The sequence below is a fragment of the Tachypleus tridentatus genome, chromosome 5, assembly GCF_004210375.1.
Source record: "Tachypleus tridentatus isolate NWPU-2018 chromosome 5, ASM421037v1, whole genome shotgun sequence".
Lineage (NCBI taxonomy): Eukaryota > Metazoa > Arthropoda > Merostomata > Xiphosura > Limulidae > Tachypleus > Tachypleus tridentatus.
This window is the reverse complement of record NC_134829.1, coordinates 8,182,863-8,207,173: the sequence shown is the minus strand read 5'-3', so window position 1 is coordinate 8,207,173 and position 24,311 is coordinate 8,182,863. Positions and strand designations below refer to the sequence as shown.

Below are 24,311 nucleotides of genomic sequence, written 5' to 3'. Positions count from 1 at the left end.
CTTTGTTTCCTTTATTTAACCCTGCATCAGTACACTTGCTGTATGAAACAACCTTCATACTATGGGGTTGTGCCATACTCCATACCAAAAAATAATACTAATTTTTTGTTAAATTGTTTATTTATGTATATGTGGATTTTAAATAAACCTTTTATGAATTATTCCTTAGAATATAATTAATTATTATTTATGTCTTGTTAGAGAATAATTAAAAATATCTGATATTGATATCACGTTACTTAATTAAGAAGAGTGGTTAAAAGAAGAGTTTTTTTATTCTGTGAATTATTTTGAACTATAAACACTGTTTGTTGGTAAACATTACTGAAACTAATTTTAATTCAGTCAAACTGTGTACTCAGAGTCATGATATGATACTATCATTTAACACTGGATATAAACTTCTGTGATCTGACTGTCTTCAAGCTGATAATATTCACTCTCTTATCATCCCCAAGCTCATTATCATTTTGACAGTTAGCCAGCATCTGCCTGACTGTCTCTCTAACTATCTTCTAATTAATAAAAATTTGAAAGTGCCTTGATAAAAACTTAATACTCTCCAAATATTTTTGCTGAAGCAGTTACTGTTTTATATTTGGCATATATGAGCTCTAAAACTTATTGTATCATAAATTACAAATAATAGAGATAGTTAATCTAGGAAAAAATACCTTGGTTTAGTACCCTGTGACATATTGCTCCCAAAACTACAAGAAACCATGTGTTGTTCTCAGTTTAAGTGGTGTAGGGGTGAATGAAAATAGATGTGTATTCTTATTAGCAGGCCTAGGAAGTTATCAAGAACACCAAAGACCTCAGTGCTTCCATCTCTTTGTGAGATTGTTTACAAAATCTTTCGTGTATAAAAAACCCAGATTATCAAAGTAGGATTAATTTAACTATGAACATTTAAGCTCATATTAATTCAATAACTGGAATAAATAAGTATTATCACCACACAAGTCAACTTCCTAACTTGACTTTGGAGGCATGTTAAACGTGGACAAGTGTGAGCATGTTGACTCGTAATTTGAGGGTTGTGGGTTTGAATCCCCATCATGCCAAACATGCTCACACTTTCAGCTATGGGAGCATTATAATGTGGCAGTCAATCTAACTATTCATTGGTAAAAGAGTAGCCCAATAGTTGGCAATGGGTAGTGATGACTAGCTGCCTTCCCTCTAGTCTTACACTGCAAACTTAGGGACAGTTAGCCCTCATGCAGTTTTGCACAAAGTTCAAAAACAAATTTGGACAATGTGTCACCCATTGTGTATATGGTAGTGAGTTTCATTATGCATCTATCCATTTATCTGATGTTCCTTCTCATTGTAAGAGGTGGTATGATGAGAAAGAAGAATTTTAACTATTTATATCTTCCTGATTATGCTTCAGGAACCTCTTTCTGTCTCTGATGAGGTGCATATTCAACCTTCCTCTATAACTCAGGTATGTTTTGTCATAATTCCTCACCTCATTCTATTGTTACTAGTGTTTATTCTATTTTTTAGACCTTATGCTTATTCCTGTCTCATATGTTGCTATTATATTCAGGAATCATGTTTCTCAACCTTCGTGTTGGGATTGTTTGGTCCATTGCTTATTGAGCTGATCCTTTTTCCTTTTTTGTTTTTATTGTTCATCTACTAGCAAGTTTGACATGGCCTTGTATGATAGTTCATATTTCACCACTTTCCTCCTGATATTATAACTGTTGGCCATCTCTCTTCCCTTTTTTATATGACTGTTTGACAAAAGGTTGACTGTCTTCACCACTGCCAGTTATTGGGCCACCTGCTCTACCATCTTTCTCCTTTCTTGATATATCAGGGTCTTCCCTGTTCCTCTCCATGTTGTTCTAATCCTTCCTTCTCCATTGACCACCCTGTCCCTTTTCAGACCTTTGGCCATCTTTTACATGAAGCATATTTTCTCCTACTTCGCACCAGTGGTCACCACCATCATTCAGACATCTGTGTTCTTGACTGTTTCCGTATCCTCTTCCATTGCCCATACCTTCTCCATTATTTTGATCAGTTTATCCTCCCTAATACTTCTGCAGCCCAAAAAGGTGACTTTTCCCCTCTCTGTGATCCCACTGACCCAGACCATTTGGTGCTACCTTTCCTGCACCTTACCATTTTGTACTCTTGTCTTTTCCCAATAACTGTAGCTTTCTCCATACTTCTCCTCATCAAATCTGTCGCTTCATTTTTCCTGTGAGTCTTGTTTTGGATGGCTACTTGAAGAGATCCTTCTGGCTTGTGCAGGTGGACTATATCACCCATTACTGTTATACTGTTACCATCTGATTGTCTCACTCCTGCAGGTTACTGCCAGTTTCTGTTCACTCTTCTTAATCACATGAGTATCTTCTCTTTTTGTAAAGCTTTGATACCAAGGATCCTGCAAGATGTTTGGTGTTTCCTCCCTAGGTACTCTTATTTCCCAAAATTCTGCATTGAACCAGGATAATATAAAGTGCTCATACTGTCTGCCCTGACTATATATATATATATATATATATCTGTGTGTGTATCTACACTCAGTGTTGAAATAAGATGTTGCACAGGACCACGTGAGCTATTCTTATTGTATGTTCCGTTATTTGTCAGCACCTATCGTGCAGATGATTGATAGAGGTTTGACACTTCTCCAGGTCTCTCCAACGTGACCTATGGATCAGTGTCTTCAGGTAGAGCACAGGAGATCTGTTCCAGTGTCCACTCACTACCATCACTGAGTGAGACAGAATAGCAAGAGGCTAAACAAAACATCCCATTTCAGTGAGTAGTGACACTGACAGTGTAGTTCAGGTCACCTCTTGTATAATTATATTAATTACATGCCAACATTCCCAATTCTGCCACCACCTGGATGTTGGTTTATATGTGTGATTGGTGGAGATCCTCCTCTTACCATGGTCTGAATGTTTCCAACATCACCTGGTATTGGACCAGATTTGACCCACCAACTACCTGCAACAATCTCCTGTTTGTGGAATTGAGGTTAATATTTTCAAACAAAATGCAATCTCTTGCTAGTTTGGACAAAACTATTATGGCATGTATTTTGTGCCATTTTCCTACAGCTATTGTCAGTCTAATAAGTATGATTGTAGAGAAGAGTTGTAAATTTAGTATAGTCTGAATGCACTCAACCACACTAAATATATTGGCTCTCTAACCTGTTGTGGCAAAGTTCTTATTCTGTTTGTACCAGCATTACAGGGGCCTTGTTTGCCCCTCCTTCCTTTCCAGTCTGGTATGAGAGTGTACTCTGGAAGAGATGCAGTCTCTCACAAGTTTGCTTTTATGGAGTCCTGGACACTTTTTAAAGAAAGCTCATTTAGGTAACTTTCACACTAGACTCTAGTCAGTGAGGGATTTTACCTTTCTTTGTACAGACATATCACCTCAGAAATTAACATTATCCTTTTCCTCCTTACTTCTAGTACAACTTTGTATCACTTCATGAAAGAATGAAGACCACAAGTATAAAAGTGTAGAGGGAGCTAGTGTACAGTTAGGTTGTGACCCACTTCTATTGGTGGAGGATTTTTGCTACATATTAATGTCAATATCCAGTAGCATAAATCATAAGAAGTCTCTTGGAAGTTGCCTTAAAGCTAGTGGCATGCAAATATGCAAACCAGATATACAGGGAAGATAGCTTTCTGTGTGAAGATGTAAATATTTATCAGAATTGCATTTTCATATGAGGAAAATGTTAACTTTAGTTTTCCTCTCAAACATCATACCTTTGAGATTCTTGACATCATATTAAAGAGATTCCATTCTCCAATTTCTATATTTAGTCCAGTTTTATTTCAGTTTGTTAAATGCCAATATGTTTTTGTAAACTATGTTTACTGATGTAGGTCTGTAAGATAGTATAGCACCAGATATGCATCATATCATGATATAATATGGAAGATAGGTCAGCTATAACTGATTATGCTATACACATCAGAATTATGCCCATGAAATGATCAATGTCTTATGTTCAGTATATATGAAAACATTATGTGCAGTTTACTGCTTTATATGAGAGTTTAAAATAGTAAAAGAGGTTTTGATTTAAATTACAGTACCCATCTCTGTAAACAACTTGTAGCTTGAGCATGATTTTGTATATCTACCAACACTGATGTGTTTGTTATTTTCACAATGTTTTTTAAACATTAAAAAAGTGCTTTGTAGTGTTGTTAGCTGTTTTTATATGTTAAGCAAACTTCTAATAACCTAATTCTGTTTTCTTTAATCCATTCATACATGTTTGTAACATTTTGTTTTCAGGTAGTCTGTTTCTGTCACTTTTGACAATCATATTGTGATATTATTGTTCTTTTTTGATTATTTTATTACAATTTTACTCAGACATTATCTTGCATTCTTAGCTTTCATGTATGGACTAACCAAGACAATATAAACTGACCAAACCTTATGAAGTATTATTAAATTTATGGCCAAAAATATTGTTAATAATGAAAATACTAAACTAATGAAATATTCTAATAATTGTAAGTTAGATGTGAGAATAGTGTACTTATATAGCTATTCTCATCTACAGGGTGACTTTTAGGTTTGTTCTGAAGAGAAGTTGTTTGTATTACTACATTAGATTCAAATAAAGTGAACAAATTATCCCTTCTATCATCTGTTTATCTGTGCTTCACGTATTTCTCATGCAGTTCTGTGTTATTTTCTTATTGGTGATTCACCTTTCAGTTTGGTTTTAATGGAATATGCACAACTTTGGAAGAATTTAAAATCATACACCTGGATGGTTTTTCCCTTGTTCCTATTAGGTACCTGTGGAGGGTATGTATTTTGTTGTTCAAAGCTCCTGTGTTTTTTGTGAATCTAAACTGCCCTTTATTCTTTCTTCATTTAGATTCTTCCAGAACATTTTTTTATCAGAAAGTCCTAGGCTTTTAGGCAAGTTACTGATTAAAATTGGTAAAGGTGTGTTTCAGGCTTTGTTTCCCTACCATTAAATAATAACAACAACTGTTAATGGTTTTTTCACCAGCTGTATGTCCCCATTACTTGGATGTTCTCATTTTTTAATTGTATTTCTGATTAAAACAAAGACATTGTGCTGGATAAACCATACATTAAAAAATTCCAATAAATTGTAATAATATTACATTATTAAACTTTTCATTAATCAGATTGATAAGGAACATAACACATAATAACTGAAATAAGAAAGTTGTGACATAACACTTTTCATGCAAGCTCTGTGCTTGTTTTAACAAGCAAAGTTTCTTCTCAGTGTGGTTTTAGACTTGTTGGTCATAGTTGTAGTTTTGTTTCCATTTCTTTAGTTGATTATTGTGGAAAACCCTGCACTATTATTATTTTTTATTTTAATACTACTGCTTAGATTTATTACATACCTTTGTATTTCTCACAGGGTTTATAAAGCCTTTGTATTATAGATATCTTCCATGTGAACAACTTTTTAAATCTGATATTTTCAATTCCTGTGTCTGAGTTTGATTTTTTTGTTCTGTGTTTAGAAATGTTATTTTGATCCAGTCAGGAGCTTCAGCAACTCCATTTATTTAACAGGATAAATTTCATGTTATTTTTGTGTTAATTCAGCTCTTGTTTTGTAGTTGTCAAAATTATTTTATATTGTTTTTATAAGCTCAATACAAGAATCATGTGACTCAAAGCAATGGATAAATTTTGTAATTTTTTGCTTGTTGCATTTAATTGGCCAAGCAAAAAAACTCATAAAAGCAGTCCCCAATTGTTACAGACAAATTTGTAACCATCTTGCTTCACTCCAAATGATGTCCTTTTCTGTTGTGTTGTCTTAAGTTAAAGTTCAATAATCTCAGAATAAGATTCATTCACACTTTGGCAAGAGTCATCAATAGTTGACCATTGAGATTTTAATAAACTTTTTAATGTTAATTCACTGTTTATAGATTCCTGGAGGATGTCAAAAAGTGAAATTACCTCTAAACAACTTGTTCCTGCACAAGTTCCAATGACATTTAAAGAATGCGTAGTACATGGAACATATTAAGCCAGAGATTTTATTTTATTTTTGTCTCAAGTCTTGAATAGACACCAACACTAGTTAAAATCATAAAACCGTGTCCTCCTCCTTGTAGTATGTTTTTGTTAAACCTCACCTCTTCATTTTGGCTGCTAATTTATCATGCTTTGAGATTTTAAGTGTAATAGGATACTGATTTTTTTCAAAAATAGATCCTAAACTCCTCAAATGGAATATATATCACTTTTTTTTTTGTCAATACACTTTTGTGTCATATAAACTTAACTTAGGCCTATTGATTCTGCTTAATTAGGAACTTATCTCTTTACTCAGTTAAGGTCCACATTGTCATGTCTCTTGTTTTTTATCCTGTTTATCTCTCACTGTCTTTTTCTAATTTACTGATTTGTAAAAGCATGTGTGTGACTTTTCTTGTGCAGTAATGTCTAACTGGGGTCAGAGATTGTGTGCTGTCCTTTTATCTACTTAACACTTTCTTGAGTTTTCAGCCCTTTTTACTTTTACTTCTGACACTAAGTTACTGTCATTTTTAGTCATTTGCAATTCTTTTTTTATATATTTGTTTTCCAAGTAGAGTTAATGTGACACTTGGGCATATATTTTGTGTGAATTGATTTGTTCTCTCACTAAGGCCCACCTTAGACTTTTTGGAATCTACAGACAAAATGGAAGGAATTCTTGATTTTGTTATTTTGATGCACAACACATATGACAAATTACCCATTATTATTATAAAATCATATTTGTATAAATGATTAGAGAACACCTGTCATTTCATAAGAATTATTTGAAATAAGAGAAGGATAATGTTTTTAAAATTATATACTCTACACACAGCCATCATTGTATCTATTTCTGTTGACCATCTTTTCACTGACAAAGGTTTTAAAAGTCAGTCCTTTGTCCTCTATGGGTAAACACAAAGTTGTGGGTACATTCTCATACAAAGTTTCACATGTTTTGGAAATGGGACAGAGTGTATTGATCACGTTATTGTGTTTGATCCAGTAAGGCACTGAACAAAGAACATCCTCTACCAATCATTTAATCCTCTGTATTTACCTGCCATGTTACTACAGTTATAAAATTACCTACTGTAGTTTGTCAAGTCAACTGTAACAGTAGAGGAGATATATTTTCAGGTGGATGGGTTGAAATATAATGTTTATTGTCTTTTTCTTTGTCATACATCTGTTTAAAGTAACCAGTTTAACTGAAGATTGATAGTGTTCTATCACTTTTTCACTTCTGTTTGTTCTGTGTCATGACTTTACTGTTATTTAGCTTATGTGTAATCTTTTTGAGGCCATCAAAGATTATTATTTTATAACTTTTGTGATAACTGTTTATTTACAGTGAGGGTGTTTGCTTGATAGATTGTTCTAACTTGAGTAGAAAATTCATGTTATATCCCTTTAAGTTAGACATTTTATTGTTTCTGTGGTGGCATTGGGTCAGTAACCCTTGAAAGATATATCTTAATATCAGTATGTGATTTTATGGATTTTTATTTCCTCGTATTGTATTTCATTTGACTGGTTTTTGTTTTTGCTTTTTTTATGATTAATGTGTGTTAAGTTCATCTTTCAGGTTCACTCGTAGTTTCCTCCTTGATTCCTTGTCTATACTGCTGGATGCGAACAAATTAGAATACTGACAATCTTATTTACATGTTACTGAATTATTTATAAATATATTAAATACTAAAAAACTTTATTATTAGCCTTCTGTTATAGGTTTCAATTTCTGTACTACCCAGTACCTGTGTCTTTGGTTGATGTGAGTAGTAAATATGAAGGAAAACAGTTCAGGCCGTGTATCAACCCTCACTGTTTTTCTTGTTAGTGATTCATAATAGGGATCACAAAGAATTACTCAAAACCCTAATATAACCTTTCGAAAAATACAAAATAAGGTATTGTGAAGGCTGTAGGGTTATTTAAAAGTCAGTTTGTTTCATTTGTGTATTAGATAAGCTAAAAAACATCATAATTGTAATGTAACAGATGTTATCATTATCCCTTGAAGTTAGCACTCTTACGAATATCTGATGTTACTTTGGGAACCTTATGTTCAGTATGAAACCATGAATTTTACCATCCAGTAATGAATGAACATTAGATGATTGTTACATGTAGATTGTGTTTTGTACACTGTACAGTAATTGTTTTTAGGGAAGGGAACTCCAACCCCTGTATAATGTATAAAATGAAGGAGTAAAGAAAGCAATATATATATATAATAAATTTTATTAGACACATTCATAGAATAATTACTTTAGAAAGCACAAAGCTTTATATAAAGTAACGTTGTGTATATATATATATATATATATATGTTATTTGCAATTGGTGGGTGCTTTATCTTGGTCGAGGCATATATTTGTCCATTTCTATACATTATTTATAGATAACTTAGTTATACAAAAACTATAAGTGCTCACTATGTGATCAAACAAATCTCCATGGTAATAACCAGCTGCAGCTAATGTAATCAAACAGTTAATAGCTGCCATATCAAGTAATCATTTATCTATAACTACAAACAAAAACCCAACAGGCAAGATGAATAAAATATTAGGAACCTCTAAATAGGGATCATAAAAAGAAAAAGCTTTAGATATTGTAAACATTATTTTCACTGAATAATGCCTACTGTATCTCTCCAGCCTTGTTTTCACAATTTTTTATGATTCTTAGTTGTAGGTTTTTATATTCCCAATATTCTTTTTATCTTGTTACTTTGTTATTTATAAATATTTGTCATAACTTACCCTGCACCAAATTACTTACATTCAAAAGTAAATTAGGTCACATGAATAAGTATTACTAGGTTTTCCAGCTAGTTCTGGAAATGTCTGAATAGCTTTATGTTCCATTCATAAGTTACACTTTTTTCCTATCCAAGAACACTGACTTTCAAATTCTTACTCATTTTAAGTTCTAGTATAGCACTATACACTGTATTTCATTATTCAGATATATTTGTAACAGTTACTTTTAAGTCTAAACTTTGTCTTTTTTAATGTTTCAGTTCTTGTGTGATGAGGCATAAGGTTTTGGAATATGATTTAGGCATATTTTGCTTTGATCATCACAAGATCCACTTGAAAGTTGTCACATGTTCAACTAGAGCAGCACATAGTATTTATGATAGTCTTAATTTTATTTGAAAATTGAGGTAATGTCTCAAGATCTTTAAAAATTATAAGACATTAGACAAAAGTAACAGTTAATGTTTATGAAAGTGTAATATTTTAACCAATTTCATTTAAAAAAAAAAGCATTTTATGTTATCTCAAAGGGTCTATTTCACTTGTTGAAAAAAGTGACCAAGAAAATTAGCACTGGATAAACCATATTGTATGATGAAGCCGTCACTAATCTATATGTAGAACAATTAGGCATTGGTTAAAAACACCAAAAACAGGTTATATATTATGGTCTTCCATAGAAACATTTCAATAGAAACTTAACTATAGAAAAATTTTGCATTTCCTGAAAGAAAATAAGTAACCATCTCTTATAATTTGTATAAACATATCGAGTGATGGCTCAAATGTCAACAAAATTGATGTCCTGAAGCTTAAAGCTGTAAAGGTCTTCATCCCCTTTATTTGTGCATTCAGAAGTGATCTACATCTAGAAGATATCAAATTCCATATACTAAAGTACAATTTCTCTAGTTCTCTACCTTTCTGTCAGCTGACCTAGATAGATCAGTTATCCAACTCTCTGCCCTAGAAGTACAATTTCTCTAGTTCTCTACCTTTCTGTCATCCAATCTAGGTAGATAGGTTATCTAACTCTTTGCCCTAGAAGTACAACTTCTCTAGTTCTTTACCTTTCTGTCAGCTGACCTAGGTAGATAGGTTATCAAACTCTCTGCCCAAGAAGTACAATTTCTCTAGTTCTCTACCTCTCTGTCACCTGATCTAGGTAGATAGGTTATCAAACTCTCTGCCATAGAAGTACAATTTCTCTAGTTCTCTACCTTTCTGTCACTCGATCTAGGTAGATAGGTTATCTAACTCTTTGCCCTAGAAATACAATTTCTCTGGTTCTTTACCTTTCTGTCAGCTGACCTAGGTAGATAGGTTATCAAACTCTCTGCCCAAGAAGTACAATTTCTCTAGTTCTCTACCTCTCTGTCACCTGATCTAGGTAGATAGGTTATCAAACTCTCTGCCATAGAAGTACAATTTCTCTAGTTCTCTACCTTTCTGTCACTCGATCTAGGTAGATAGGTTATCTAACTCTTTGCCCTAGAAATACAATTTCTCTAGTTCTTTACCTTTCTGTCAGCTTACCTTGATATATAGGTTATCCAACTCTCTGCCCTAGAAGTACAATTTCTCTAGTTCTTTACCTTTCTGTAAGCTTACCTTGATAAATAGGTTATTGAACTCTCTTCACTAGAAGTACAATTTCTCTAGTTCTCTACCTTTGTCAGTTAACCTAGGAAAATAGATTATCCAACTCTCTGCCCTAGAAGCAAAATTTCTCTAGTTCTCTACTTTTCTGTCAGCTGAACTAGGGAAATAGGTTATCTAACTTTCTGCCCTAGAAATACAATTTCTCTAGTTCTCTACCTTTCTGTCAGCTGACCTAGGTAGATAGGTGACACTATGTAACAAATTTTTTATTTTTTCATGGTCCTGGGCAGAAAGTGTTATTTCCCAATTGCTTATGCCTAAAGTAAATGGAAAAGACCTGTTTTTCTCTTCAAAGTTTGCTTTTGTGACCTGGGTATGTATAACAAAAACATGGTGAGAGACTATATTTTGGGACTGATATGTGAAAGTTATTTACATTACAGTCATACATTTAAAAAAAAACTGCTCCCTTCTAAACATTTTTATATAACTTTAGTATAAATACATGTAAATCTTTATTCATATGTTGATTTATTCAAACCTTATGTAAATACAAATGTGCAAGTTTGCCATTTTTACATAGAAAATAGATTAATTTTTAAATTTCATTACCCAAGTCACAAAAGCAAAGTTTGAAGGGAATAATGGCCATTTTGTGTACTTTTACAACATAAGCAATTAAGAAAGAACACATACTATCCAGGAACAAAATTTGTGTTACATAGTGTTATCTTACTCTCTGCCCTTTAAGTACAATTTATCAAGTTCTCTACCTTTCTGTCAGCTGACCTAGGTAGATAGGTTATCCAACTCTCTATCCTTGAAGTACAATTTCTCTACTTCTTTCCCTTTCTGTCAGCTGACCTAGGTAGATATGTTATCAAACTCTGCCGTAGAAGTACAATTTCTCTAGTTCTCTACTTTTCTGTTACCTGACCTAGGTAGATAACTTATCTCTTTGCCCTAGAAGTACAATTTCTCTAGGTCTTTACCTTTCTGTCAACTGACCGAAGTAGATAGGTTATCTAACTCTCTGCCATAGAAATACAATTTCTCTAGTTCTCTACATTTCTGTCACCTGATCTAGGTAGATAGTTTATCTATCTCTTTGCCCTAGAAGTACAATTTCTCTAGTTCTTTACCTTTCTGTCAACTGACCTAAGTAGATAGGTTATCTAACTCTCTGTCACCTGATCTAGGTAGATAGGTTATGTATGTACATGCTATCCAGTTGTATGACTTTCTATCAGCTGGCGTAGGTGTAAATGCTATCCAGTTTTATGATTTTCTATCAGCTGGCGTAGGTGTAAATGCTATCCAGTTGTATGACTTTCTATCAGCTGACGTAGATGTAAATGCTATCCAGTTTTATGACTTTCTATCAGCTGGCGTAGGTGTAAATGCTATCTAGTTTTATGACTTTCTATCAGCTGGCATAGGTGTAAATGCTATCCAGTTGTATGACTTTCTATGAGTTGACCTAGATAAACATGCTATGCAGTTGTATGCCTGTCCATCCTAACTGTTGTAAATGTGCAGATTGTCCAGTTGGAGACGGTTTTATCATTCAATGTAGATATATAGGCTATCCAGTTGTATGTCTTTCTGTTAGCTGACCTAGATGTGCACTTGCCAACTTTTATGATTTAGGTGTAATTTTTTCAGTTGTTTTTTTCATTTTATCACTGTGTGAATTGTTGTGTTCTTTTAAATTTTATGCAAAGTTCCAGAATTTCCTCAATAACCTTTCTTTCTCCTAATATGTTTCTGGAAACAGTAGACTGTTCTCTTGTTTGTATGGCATTTTTATAAATACTTCAATTAGTATTACAAATATGTGTAAATAGAATGCTTTTGTGTGTTTTGATTAGAGGAAAATAGCAGAGAAACATGATTCTTCATCCCCAGTGACTAATAAAGTTTATGGAAAACAAAATCTTAGGCATGAGTAGTTAAAAAAATCCAGTGATATTGTATTGTTCTTAAAATACTACTTACAAGTACATTGTAATTAGTAAGTATGAAATAAACAGTTTGTTGAAACACCTTTTCTGTTTCTCTCTTATTCTGGTAGAGGTTACTTGTCTTAAAAATGTAATGTTGGCAGGTCTGAAGGTATAATGTACTTGTGTAATAAGTTAGTGTTTATTATTTAATATCAAATATAAATAAAAATACATCCTACACAATATAATTTGCATAGATACTACAAGGTTTTTGAAACCGTGTGATAATGGTATATAAAAGTTAGGAAGATTTTGTTCATTTCTGTTGAGGAATGGGGCAGCATGTCAGATCCATTGACTAGGATACATTAATCTGCTTTTGGACAATACAGTTTTAGTGACCACTACTTAATAGGTTTATAAATTACTGTAAAATCTGAGTTTTTCATTTATAGTTGAGTTACTATAAGAAAACCTTTGAATGTAATAAAAAGTGTGTATAATAATTCATCAAGCACACTAAATTTACTATATACAGTGTCCAGTACTGGGGCTCATCAGTCTGGTTGGGGTACAATGGCCCAAAAGGTCAGAAATCTATAGTTTTTCTCATCTGCAACAAAAATTAATTTGTGGAAAGCTTGCAGCAATTCCAACAATTCAGGTGCTATTTATATTAGCTTGACAATGGTGTGAACTGGATATAAAGTTATAATTTTCATTTGTGTTGCAACTTAAGAAGCCCTTAACAGTGTATTAGCGATTTATTTTAACAACATATATTATTATTTAACAGTGTATTACTGATTTATTTTAACAACATATATTATTAACTGTACTTTATTGAACTAAGAAGAATTGGCAAACCAGTATAATAATCTTTTTTTCAGTAACAAACCTTTTGTTTAGAATGTTGTGTTTATGACTATAATAGGCCTCATACAACCACACTTTTGTATTAGCTAGGAAATTGTTGCATTCAAAAAAAATTTTATTCATATTAGTTTGACTTGCTGTAGTGAAAGGTTTTTATAGTATGAAATTGTTTTTCTAAATAATATTTCTTGTATGGTTTCTAAATATAACAGTATTCATATTTTGTAACAAGTAGTACATGCTGTTGATGTCCCTTGATATTGATGCACGTAGCACATTTTATGTGATGCTGTAATAAATAGTGCATCATATTTATCTTCTTTGATATTGCACATCATATCTATCACTTTATGTAAAACCTCACATTCATAAGTCTTGATTCTGTACCACATATATTATCTGTTATACTGCTGTTTTACCCAACACATGCAATGTTTATACACAACACCAGTGTGATATGAAGTGTAATATGTAATCTGTACACTGTTGTCATGTATACCATTTTAAAATATTGTACTTGTCTTTCACATACCGTTAAAAATAAGATATTTAACAGATAAAATATTATATCTCAAGCACTTCTGAAAAGTGGACCTTTCTTCCAGAAATTTGTGAGCACATGGCTTATGTTCCAGTTCACTTATATACTGTTAAAATTCAGAGAAACATTTTTATTCTAAAGTAGTTACATTCCTGATTTGTTTACCAAGATACAGATATTTATACAGATACTTTTGTCTACATTTTTGCAGTAAGTCTATGGGCTGTTACGCTAAAAGTCATTTCAGTAATCATGGGATGTGTAACTTGATATCAAACAAAAACATAACTTGGGTAAAATAAAACTAGGATTGTGAGTATTCAAAGGGTTATGCCATACATGCAATCAACTTTTAAAGAAATGTATGAAGACACAAACAGCAAAAGAAAGGTTTGGTTTTACAGTTAAGTCACAGAGGTAAGTAGGGAAGATTAGAAAAAAAAGGTTTGCTTGCTATAATTTTTTTGTACACAGGTTTTTAAATATACATTAAATATTTAGTAGGGCAGAGATGTTGAACTAAAAAGTTTTCATTTGAGCAAACATGAGAAAAGTGTAGGGTTTACAAGTATATAGCAAATCCATGCTGAAATAACGGAAAGATTGAAACTTATCATAATAATTTGATTCAAACAAAACATTGTGAGTGAATTTGATAGTGTAGAAAATAACCTGAAAAGGGGTCGTGAAGTGTTTTTATTTGAATTAAATGGTAAAAGAACACCATTGATAGGAAGTATTTATGAATTGAGAATTGCAATAAGTGGTTTCTCAGGAATATCAATGTCATGTTTTTTTTCTCCTAAATGGTACTTGTCTAGTAAAAAAATGGTGTTTTGAATGGAACATAATTTCATGATAAAATGTTTTTCTTATTTCTGTAGTCACAGATTTGATAATTGTGAAGATCAATTCTATGATTTAAAAAAATGTTGACTTGTAACTGATGAGAAATAAGCTGTTTCTTTTATACATCTGGTTTTGACATTATTAAAAGTAAAGTTATAAATGATAATCAGATTTACACACATTCTTCTGTGTTTACTGGTATGTGTTTTAAGAATTAAATGAGTAGGTTATTTGCATCTATGTAAACAATTTAACCGTAATAAACAGAGTTAAAGTTTCATAAATTGAATTAATGGAAAGTGTTTTTATGAACGTAGGAGTCTGATAAAGTATATTATTGTAAATAAACATTAATTTGATAGTTTGAGTATTTTGTATTCCATATGTTGATAGTTTATAGATTTTAGGCTGCAACACAGATCCTACTGATAAGAAGTCACAGTGATATCTGTAGTTATGTTCTCTTGTTTTATGTCAGATAGTGTTATCTCAGTGAAAGCAAAGCATTAAGTGTTCTAGTTGTGACTGATCCAAAATCATATAATTATTACACTATATATATGTTATTTAACTAGATTTAATCACATCCAACACAGTTAGTAGCTGAGATGTAACTACAGACTGTTGCTGAGAACTGTCACACTTTATAGTTCTGACTGATTCCAAACAGTCTGACTAACACTGTGTGTGTGTGTGTGTGTGTGTGTGTGTGTGTGTGTGTGTGTGTGCATGCATGTGTGTATTGCTCATTCTGGCTTAATACAATGGCATCCAAAACATTTAGTAGCTGAGATGTGAAGACAGTCCCGTGCAAAACAAAAACAACTCTTAGACATAGTTTTCTTATAATCTGGTTGTTTCTGTATATGTGTTACTTATTCTGATTTGTTGTGGCAATATCTAAAAGAACAATATGTGAAATGTTAATACAGTCCCATAATGAAATCTTGTACAACTAGATGTAATCAAATAAAAGATGGATTTATAGAAACTGAGATGTGAACACATTACTTATTAACTAGATTTATGTAAAGTTTAAGACTTGTCAGTAAAAAACAGTATGTAACCCACAAGTACATCTGCCAGTTCTTCAGGCCTTCTGGAATAAGATACATGTGGTAGTGTTCTAGACACCAATTATATCAGTATTGTGATCATCAAATGTTGTTAGATTAAATGAAGTGTAATTGTTATTTTCAAATTGGTTACAAATAATAATTAGGTTAAATATTAATAAGATGTTATGATTTTACCATCATATACTTGTTCATTTTAAACTTCGATTAACTTTATCATCAGTAAGAAAAACAGGCAAGCCAGCAAGATGGTCTCGTAGATACCAGACTGGGTTTTATAGGAAATAGGTTTTTTCTAACTGAGACCTGAATGTGGTACAGTATTAAAAACTTGTACATGCTAGATTCAAACAAATGTAGATTTTGTTTTATGGTAACTGATGTGAAAATGATATGTTAGTAACCTTCATAGATTTAATCAATATATCAATTAAATTCACAGTAATTTAGATATCAAACAGCCCTGTACTGATAAATCAGACTTACCTGAATATAGAGGTTTGACTTATCCAAAAAACAGCTCTTATTGAGTTCCTTGTAGTGCCTAGTACTCAAAATACTACCAACTGTTTTGGTGATACAGTTTTGTCATTTAACAAGAGAAAGGTTCACAGTCTATGGTTTTAATGGTTTTCAGTAAGGGCTGTATTTTAGGTGTTATAAGTCTAGCCTTAGTAATATTTAAACAGTGGAACTCTTCCAGGTTTGTATTTTATGTGTTATAAGTCTAACCTTAGTAACATAAAACAGTGGAACTCTTCCAGGTTTGTATTTTAGGTGTTATAAGTCCATAAACAGTAGAACTCTTCGAGGTTTGTATTTTAGATATTACAAGTATAGCTTTAGTAATATTTAAACAGTGGAACTCTTTTATGTTTGTATTTTAGGTGTTATAACTCTAACCTTAGTAGTATTTAAACTCTTCCAGGTTTATATTTTGGGTGTTATAAGTCTAGCTTTAGTAATATTTAAACTCTTCCAGGTTTGTATTTTAGGTATTATAGGTCTAGTCTTACTAATATTTAAACATGTTTGTATTTCTCTATGCTGAAAACAACACTTGTTGTTTGTGTGCACACAATGCTTTTTAACCTGTCTGTAATGAAAACAGTGATAACCTATTACATACAGTAACCAACATAAATGAAAGCAGTGGTAACCTATTACATTACAGTAACCAACATATATAAAAGCAGTGATAACCTATTACATTACAGTAACCAACATATATAAAAACAGTGGTAACCTATTACATTACAGTAACCAACATATATAAAAACAGTGATAACCTATTACATACAGTAACCAACATATATAAAAACAGTTCCTAGTTGGCAACCAACGGTCTCAGAATGTAAGTAAAACCAAATAAGATGTGAACACTTTCACTTAGCAACTCTTTAGAAATATAACTGAGTTGTAAATACCAGTTTACAATTCATGTTAATAAATACAATTGTCAGGTTTTATAGGAGTTGAGGTATGATATCCACTCTAGAAGTCTTCACATTAAGAAATACAGTTGTTAGAGTTGTAGTAGTTGAGTTGCAAACATCACTTTAGAACTCTTATGTTGATAACCACAGTTGTTAGATTTATGAAGATGTATGATATTATCTTTACTGACAACTTCACACATTGGATGCAACCAGCCAACAGAGGTTGTATTTATTGCAAACATTATGATGTGTGTGAATTGTATTAATAGTTAAAATTAAACCAATCTTTTAGTTCACTTAACTCAGTATTTTTATGAATAATAACAAAAGTGCTTGAACAATTTTTTCATAATATACAGATCTAAACATTACTTCTCACTGAAATATCCAATGTTTGTTGAGCCTCATGCTTTTTTTTCTCTCTCTCTCTCTTGTTAACAGCAACACTGGAAAGCGCCTGATGGCCAAGTGTCGTCTGCTGTACCAGGAGAATGAAGAACTTGGGAAAATGATATCCTCTGGCCGGATGGCTAAGCTTGAGGGAGAACTGGCTTTGCAAAAAAATTTCAGTGAGGAGATGAAGAAAAGCCAGTCAGGTGGATTCAGAATACCTTTCTAATCATAATATATATCACAAATGTTATCCCTGTAAAGCTCTTCTTAGTTATGTTTACTGTAATTGTGAACATGCACTGTAATAGGATCTCCTAAAACAACAATAATATGATTAGATTTTTATGTAAGCCATAAATAGGTTTTAAAATGTTGTTAGATGCTCTAAGCTAAATACTACAGGCACCAAAATAAAATGAACCATATAAAGGAATCTCAAATAAAAGGATATTGTTAATAAATAATATGAGAGAGAATTATTGACAGTTTTTATATCTTAGTACTGTGGTTGTTTAGCACCAAAAATGCCAAGCAATGAGTGTAGTAAGAATAGTGGAGTTTTATTATTTATATTGTGGCTTGTTAATACCTACAGTATCTTTGTTTTCTGTAATTTGTTACACACACAGAATCATTAAAAGATAGAAAGAAATTCTAAAATGAGTTATTTCAAACTAGACATGTCAGGTGACATAGAGAAGTGAAGACTGACAAGTTATTTAAGTATTTCTTTTTGAAAGTAAGAAATTAAAACTTAAATAATTTGAATTATAAACTTTGTTTTGATGTTTATTGACATAAATTAATAGTAAAGCTGTTTAATTGAATGTTTCACTGTGAAAAGTTGTAATATTAGACTTTTGATCCAGCCACTGACACAGGGTTAATATTTATCTTATGCAAAATCCTTGGGATTATATTACTAATTCTGTTTACACTTTGTGACAATTCTTGGTTTCATTAGTGAATGCTCTTGAACATTGTTAGAACCCATGCTGTATTGTACATCTTCAGATATTCTTTTGTAAATCACTTACTCATTATATGTAATACTAAATTAGAATACAAATTCCATAAAACAGCTTTTCACCATAAATATACATATATATTCAATCCAAGACATTGTTATTGGAGCTAGCTGTGATGTCACCTGCTTCAGAAATCATTGATGTGAACATAGACTTACAGTTACAGAGCATGTTGATCTCCTTAATTTAGATTTCATTGGTGAAACTGCTATTTTTTCTTATCTTGTTATTCTGTGTTTCTTTTATGTCATTACATCTCTAACTGATTCTAAATAACTTCTTTGTATTTAAACATTAAAGAAATTAAAGTTAATTGTTTCTTGGAAAATAGTTACTATTTAGAAGACTCATCTAATATTTCTGGCTGATATAAAATGAATTTTTAATGAAAAATAACATAGAAGTATGTAATGTCAATGTTGTTATCTAGAGAAAACATCTTAAAACCTGCCATCTAATGATGAATTGTAAGTGTTGTTCACTAGAGAAAATACCTTAAAACATGTAATCTAACCATGATTCACAGGTGTTGTTGACTAGAGAAGATGTCTTAAAACATGTCATCTAACCATAATGTATAGGTGTTGTTGACTAGAGAAAATGTCTTAAAACATGTCATCTAACCATAATGTATAGGTGTTGTCTAGAGACAATGTCTTAAAACATCTCATCTAACTATATTTTATAGGTGTTGTTGTCTAGAGATGTCTTAAAACATCTCATCTAACCATAATGTATAGGTGTTGTTGTCTAGAGAAGATGTCTTAAAACATGTCATCTAACCATAATGTATGGGTGTTGTCTAGAGACGATGTCTTAAAACATCTCATCTAACTATATTTTATAGGTGTTGTTGTCTGGAGAAGATGTCTGAAAACATCTCATCTAACTATATTTTATAGGTGTTGTTGTCTAGAGAAGATGTCATCTAACCATAATGTATAGGTGTTGTTGTCTAGAGAAGATGTCATCTAACCATAATGTATAGGGGTTGTCTAGAGACAATGTTTTAAAACATCTCATCTAACTATATTTTATAGGTGTTGTTGTCTAGAGGTGTTGTCTAGAGACGATGTCTTAAAACATTTCATCTAACTATATTTTATAGGTGTTGTTGTCTGGAGAAGATGTCTTAAAACACGTTATCTAACTATAATTTATAAATGTTGTTGTCTATAGAAGCATACATTTGTTTTTTCTGTTAAATTATCTCTATGTTAAATTCACACTCCATGTAAATAGTAAGAAACTAACTTTTCTTCCTCAACCTCTTTTGAAACTTATTTCAATTTACTCAGTAGTATGCTACATTTACAATGGATACTAATTACTACCACATCATGGTAAAAACAAAAAGTATTAATGCAATCACTCTTCCAGCTACAAATTACTTATCAATTTTGAAACAACTTTACAATTTTCACAGCTATCTTGAATTTATAACTTAGTATTGAAATTCTACAAGAAAAGTAAATGTTAAATCTTTTAGAACTTTCTAGATGTTTTAGGCTTATCTTATTAACATTTTCATGTTGATATCATCATAACAACCTACAACTCCCTCTAGTATACAAATAAAAATTTTAAAAATATAGCTTATAACAGTATTTAATTACAAATGATGTGCATATGTAAAGAATAGGTCTTTAAACATGTTTATGATTCAAAGAAGACAGTACCTATAAGAGAATAATGTAATGGAAAGGAAGGTTTGTTCAGAGTTGTGCAAGTTTGTGAATGAATTAGGTGTGTACTATGTTCAAGTGTTTTTATAATGTCCAGTTTAGGTTTAGTCAGTTTCAGTACCTTGTGTATTGTTAGTATTAACCCATGGAACACTTGCATCACGAAATTCAAGTAAAAATTCTAATTGATGTTTTATTGTGTTGCAACATTAAAACCAAAAACATTTACATATTAGTTCAGCTTTGAACAATCTCATCTTAAAACAGTGTGTTTCTAAATGTTTTGAGTTTTTCTAAAGTATTAGTTTTATCAAACTATCATTCATTGAGAATATAAATTTTTATTATCACAAGACTTGCTTTTGTTATGATTTCCTTCAATGAATACTTAAAGCAGTCAGTACTTGGTGAAACTCTATAATTACAGAATTAAGTTTTACAAAAAGAGTGTTATGTGTCATAAATATTTCATTTATTATGACCATGGTTTTGCCAGTAAAAGAATTGTCAATTACAGGCTGAAACAACTTTTAACAGTTATCTGTATGTTGAACCAAAGAAATGGAAGTACTTTTGACATTCATGTTAAGTAAAGTGGGAGTAACTACAGTTCATTTGGTTTTTTGAAACTTGTCTGGATGAGTTTCTAGACTTGTATATTTTTCTTAAATGTATTAAGCCATTGAGTTTTCTACCTATTTGACAGATATAAATTATTTTACTTCTTCTGAGAAGATGGTATATAGTTTCCTTCAGGTGGAATACAAAATTTAAACCATTTCCTCAAGTTTCCAATTTCTTGATTGTTCTTTGTTTGTATGGAACCTTCTTCCATACCTAAATACACTGTTACAGTCTTGACATGTTAATTCGTAGACACCACTGATGTACGTTTTTCAGTTTTATCTTTGTTGTTTTAAACATTTTGTCCAGATTGTTTGTATTGGGCTGTATATTTTGTAGCTCATCATAAACTGTTTGTTTCTGGGTGCTTTTGTCACTGTGTTGTTTAAGTTAATAATCTTGGGTCTATTACAACAGAAGTCTGAAACTAAATAAAACAATAACTATCACAGAAACTGTTTTATCTAAATTATTTATAATGTATTTTATGTTTGTATGTAATATAAAATGATTTTCTTTTCTCATACAGAACTAGATGAATTTCTGTTAGAATTAGATGAAGACGTTGAAGGGATGCAAAGTACCATATACTATTTACAGCAACAACTAAAAGACTCCAAGGAACAGATAGCCAAGCTTCAACAGGAGAATCAAAAACTTTGGCAACCTACCACAGCTTCAATTAACTCTAGTCATAACCTCAGTTCTCCAAATTATAGAACAGAACAAAGCAGCTTATCTTCTGCTTACTTAAGCAATGGAGATGAAGCAAAGGTCACTGAAGAAGCTAACATTGACAAAGACAATACTGGTGCTTCAAAACAACCAGTACTAGAGGAACAAAGCCAAGAAGTGGAAGAAAACCAGGAAAGTTCCTCTGCAAAAGCACTTTCTGTATTACAGTCAGAGAAAATATCCCTTCAGCCATCTTCTATTGTGACTTCTGTTACAGAATCTCTGAGTGTCTTTAGAAAAGATACCACAACAGAAGAAGGAATATTACAGACATCTGAACATAATACTAAAGATGGTACAAGGCAAAATCCGTCATCTTTAGTAGCAGAATCTAGTACAGAAGATGAAGACACAACTCAGGACTTGGTGGTGGATTTACAAAAGGGTGAAAAACCCTCTGATGTAACAGCCCCACACAGAGAAAAAGAAGTAAAAATAAAAGTACATGAAATGGCAGTGAACTTTTCAAAAGCCTCATATAGGACAGAAGCAAGTTCTGAGGTGGGGACTTATAAAACTAGTCGTGAGGGTAGGAAAAGGACACGTGAAAACTCACCTGTGGGAAACATTATAAAAAAAGATGAAATTCTTGTTAAAAGACCCAGAGAAATCTCTCCATTAGGCTGTTGTAATAAAGAAAATAATGAATTTTCCCCTATTAAATGGACACAAGAAAAACCTCCATTGGGAAACAATATTTTAGAGGACAGGGATAAAAACTCTGTTGATTGGACACAGGAGAAGTCCCCAGTGGGGAGTAGTGCATCTGATACTAATAGCCAGCAAACTCTAGAGAGGACAGAAGATATAGCTTTAAGTGTTAGTGATGCTGAAAATATAACTGGTATTTCTGCAGAACAGACAAGACCAGAGACTTTTGAGGGCACTAACAAACATCAGCTTATAAAAGAAAGTCCACGAGAAGAGTTTTCTCTGGGATGTTCCACAGCTGAAAGTTGCCACAGAGGGTCTCTTGAAAGGACACAAAGAGAGATGAGTTTGGAAATCAGTAGTGAACAGCCAATTGATTTAATAGCTAAAAAAGGAATACAAGAGGAATCTTCTGTGGAAAGCAGCAACACAGATGATAATGACTTGATCACTGTAAATAGGACACAAACTGAGATTCCTTCAACAATCTGCAACCCAGAATATAAAGATAAGGTCACTAGAAACCCAGTTGGAAGTTTATGTGAAACAGAAACGGCTTTGGCCACTATTGAAGTAGACACTGACACTGAAGTTCAAGTTGCCCAGACTCTAGCCAGCTGGGCAGCTGCAAGTAAGGAACCACTGGAAAGGACAGAAGAAACTAGTTCTTCACCTGTTGGAAATGGTGATGTAAACAGTGACTTTAGTATTAGTGATGAAGAGGTTCTGTAGGTTTTCAGGTTAGAGAGTATTTGTTACCTGGGTTTTATTCTATTAGTCTTAAGCTAGCACCAAATGGGTACAGATTAGTGTCATCCTCAATAGAACTGTTATAATATTTGTATATAATTCATTATTCATAGAACTTGCTAAATTGTTGGGCTAAAGTGCAGGAAATAGTTTCTTTATATATAGTTGAAAGAGTCAACATTCCGAACTTTTATTTTGTAGGCTGACAAGTGTTTTAATCAAAGTATAAGTTGTGTACTGAATTTAGAAGAAACGTTTTAATACATGCTGCCTGATTGTGCTTTTGTGTTTATTGTACTAAAAAAAATTCATTCTGCATTGGAAATAAACTGTGTTGAACCTGATTTGTTGTAATCATTTTGAAAATCCACTATTTTAGTGAATAAAGGGAACAGTTAGGAAAGAAACATTTATTCACTCCATATTCCACTTTTTAACATTTTATTATTAACTTGCTAGTTTTTGTAAAGTTTCAATAACCATTTTCTATCAAGCTATTTACAGTATTTTACAGCAAACATAACTAGAAGCTGAACAGGAGAGGAAATTATAATAAAATAATCTGCCTAAGTTGTTCTAAGATAAGTTGGAAAGCTATCGTATAGCCAATTAATTTTAAAATAATGGATATTATAAAGAAATGAATAAATTACAGGAAAATCAATGAATTAGCCAAACTTATCATTTAAAATTAATAGGTTTCAAGATTTCAAATAAATAATCTATACAAAACAAATATCTCTTGTGGCTGCATTTTTCCCTGAATTAATAGTAGGAAGGTGAATGGTCAGAAACGTATGTTGAAAATACTTTACAATATCTGACTGATGCATGTTCTGTAGAGCAACATTGAAGTCACCAAAATTACACAAACTTGGAGTAAACAAGACCAAATGTACTTCTTCTATAATATACATTATATCACCTAAATACAAAAAGAAAAACTTTGAGAATACTAATTCATTAAATGGTCTTCATCCAAAACGTGGAGAACATCAACACAATTAAATTATAACCTGATTTTAGAACACAACTCTGGTTAAGTCTTTTTATTTTTTCGTCTCGAGCGTTGAGAATACCAACCCAGTCGAATGTCTTCCTTTATAACATTGAGAACACCAACCCAGTCGAATGTCTTCCTTTATAACATTGAGAACACCAACCCAGTTGAATGTCTTCCTTTAGAACACGAACCCAATTAAATGTTTTTTTTTACAACATGGAGAACATCAATTCGATTAAATTACCTTAATTTAGAATGTGGAGAATACCAACCTAGTTAAATGTCTTCACCTGGAAC

At 32.0% G+C, this 24,311-nt stretch overlaps 1 protein-coding gene across 3 annotated transcripts in view; it reads left to right on the top strand.

Moving 5' to 3' along the window:
* The window catches only part of fl(2)d (Pre-mRNA-splicing regulator female-lethal(2)D), an 83,178-nt gene extending 59,823 nt beyond the window's left edge, over positions 1-23,355 (top strand). For all 3 annotated transcript variants that reach the window (XM_076501004.1, XM_076501002.1, XM_076501005.1), the window contains 2 exons: positions 17,587-17,741; positions 21,405-23,355. In XM_076501004.1, coding sequence (XP_076357119.1) covers positions 17,587-17,741; positions 21,405-22,993 — 1,744 coding nt within the window. In that variant the 3' untranslated portion in view covers positions 22,994-23,355. The remainder of the gene's footprint in view (positions 1-17,586; positions 17,742-21,404) is intronic.
* The last annotated feature ends 956 nt before the right edge of the window (positions 23,356-24,311 follow it).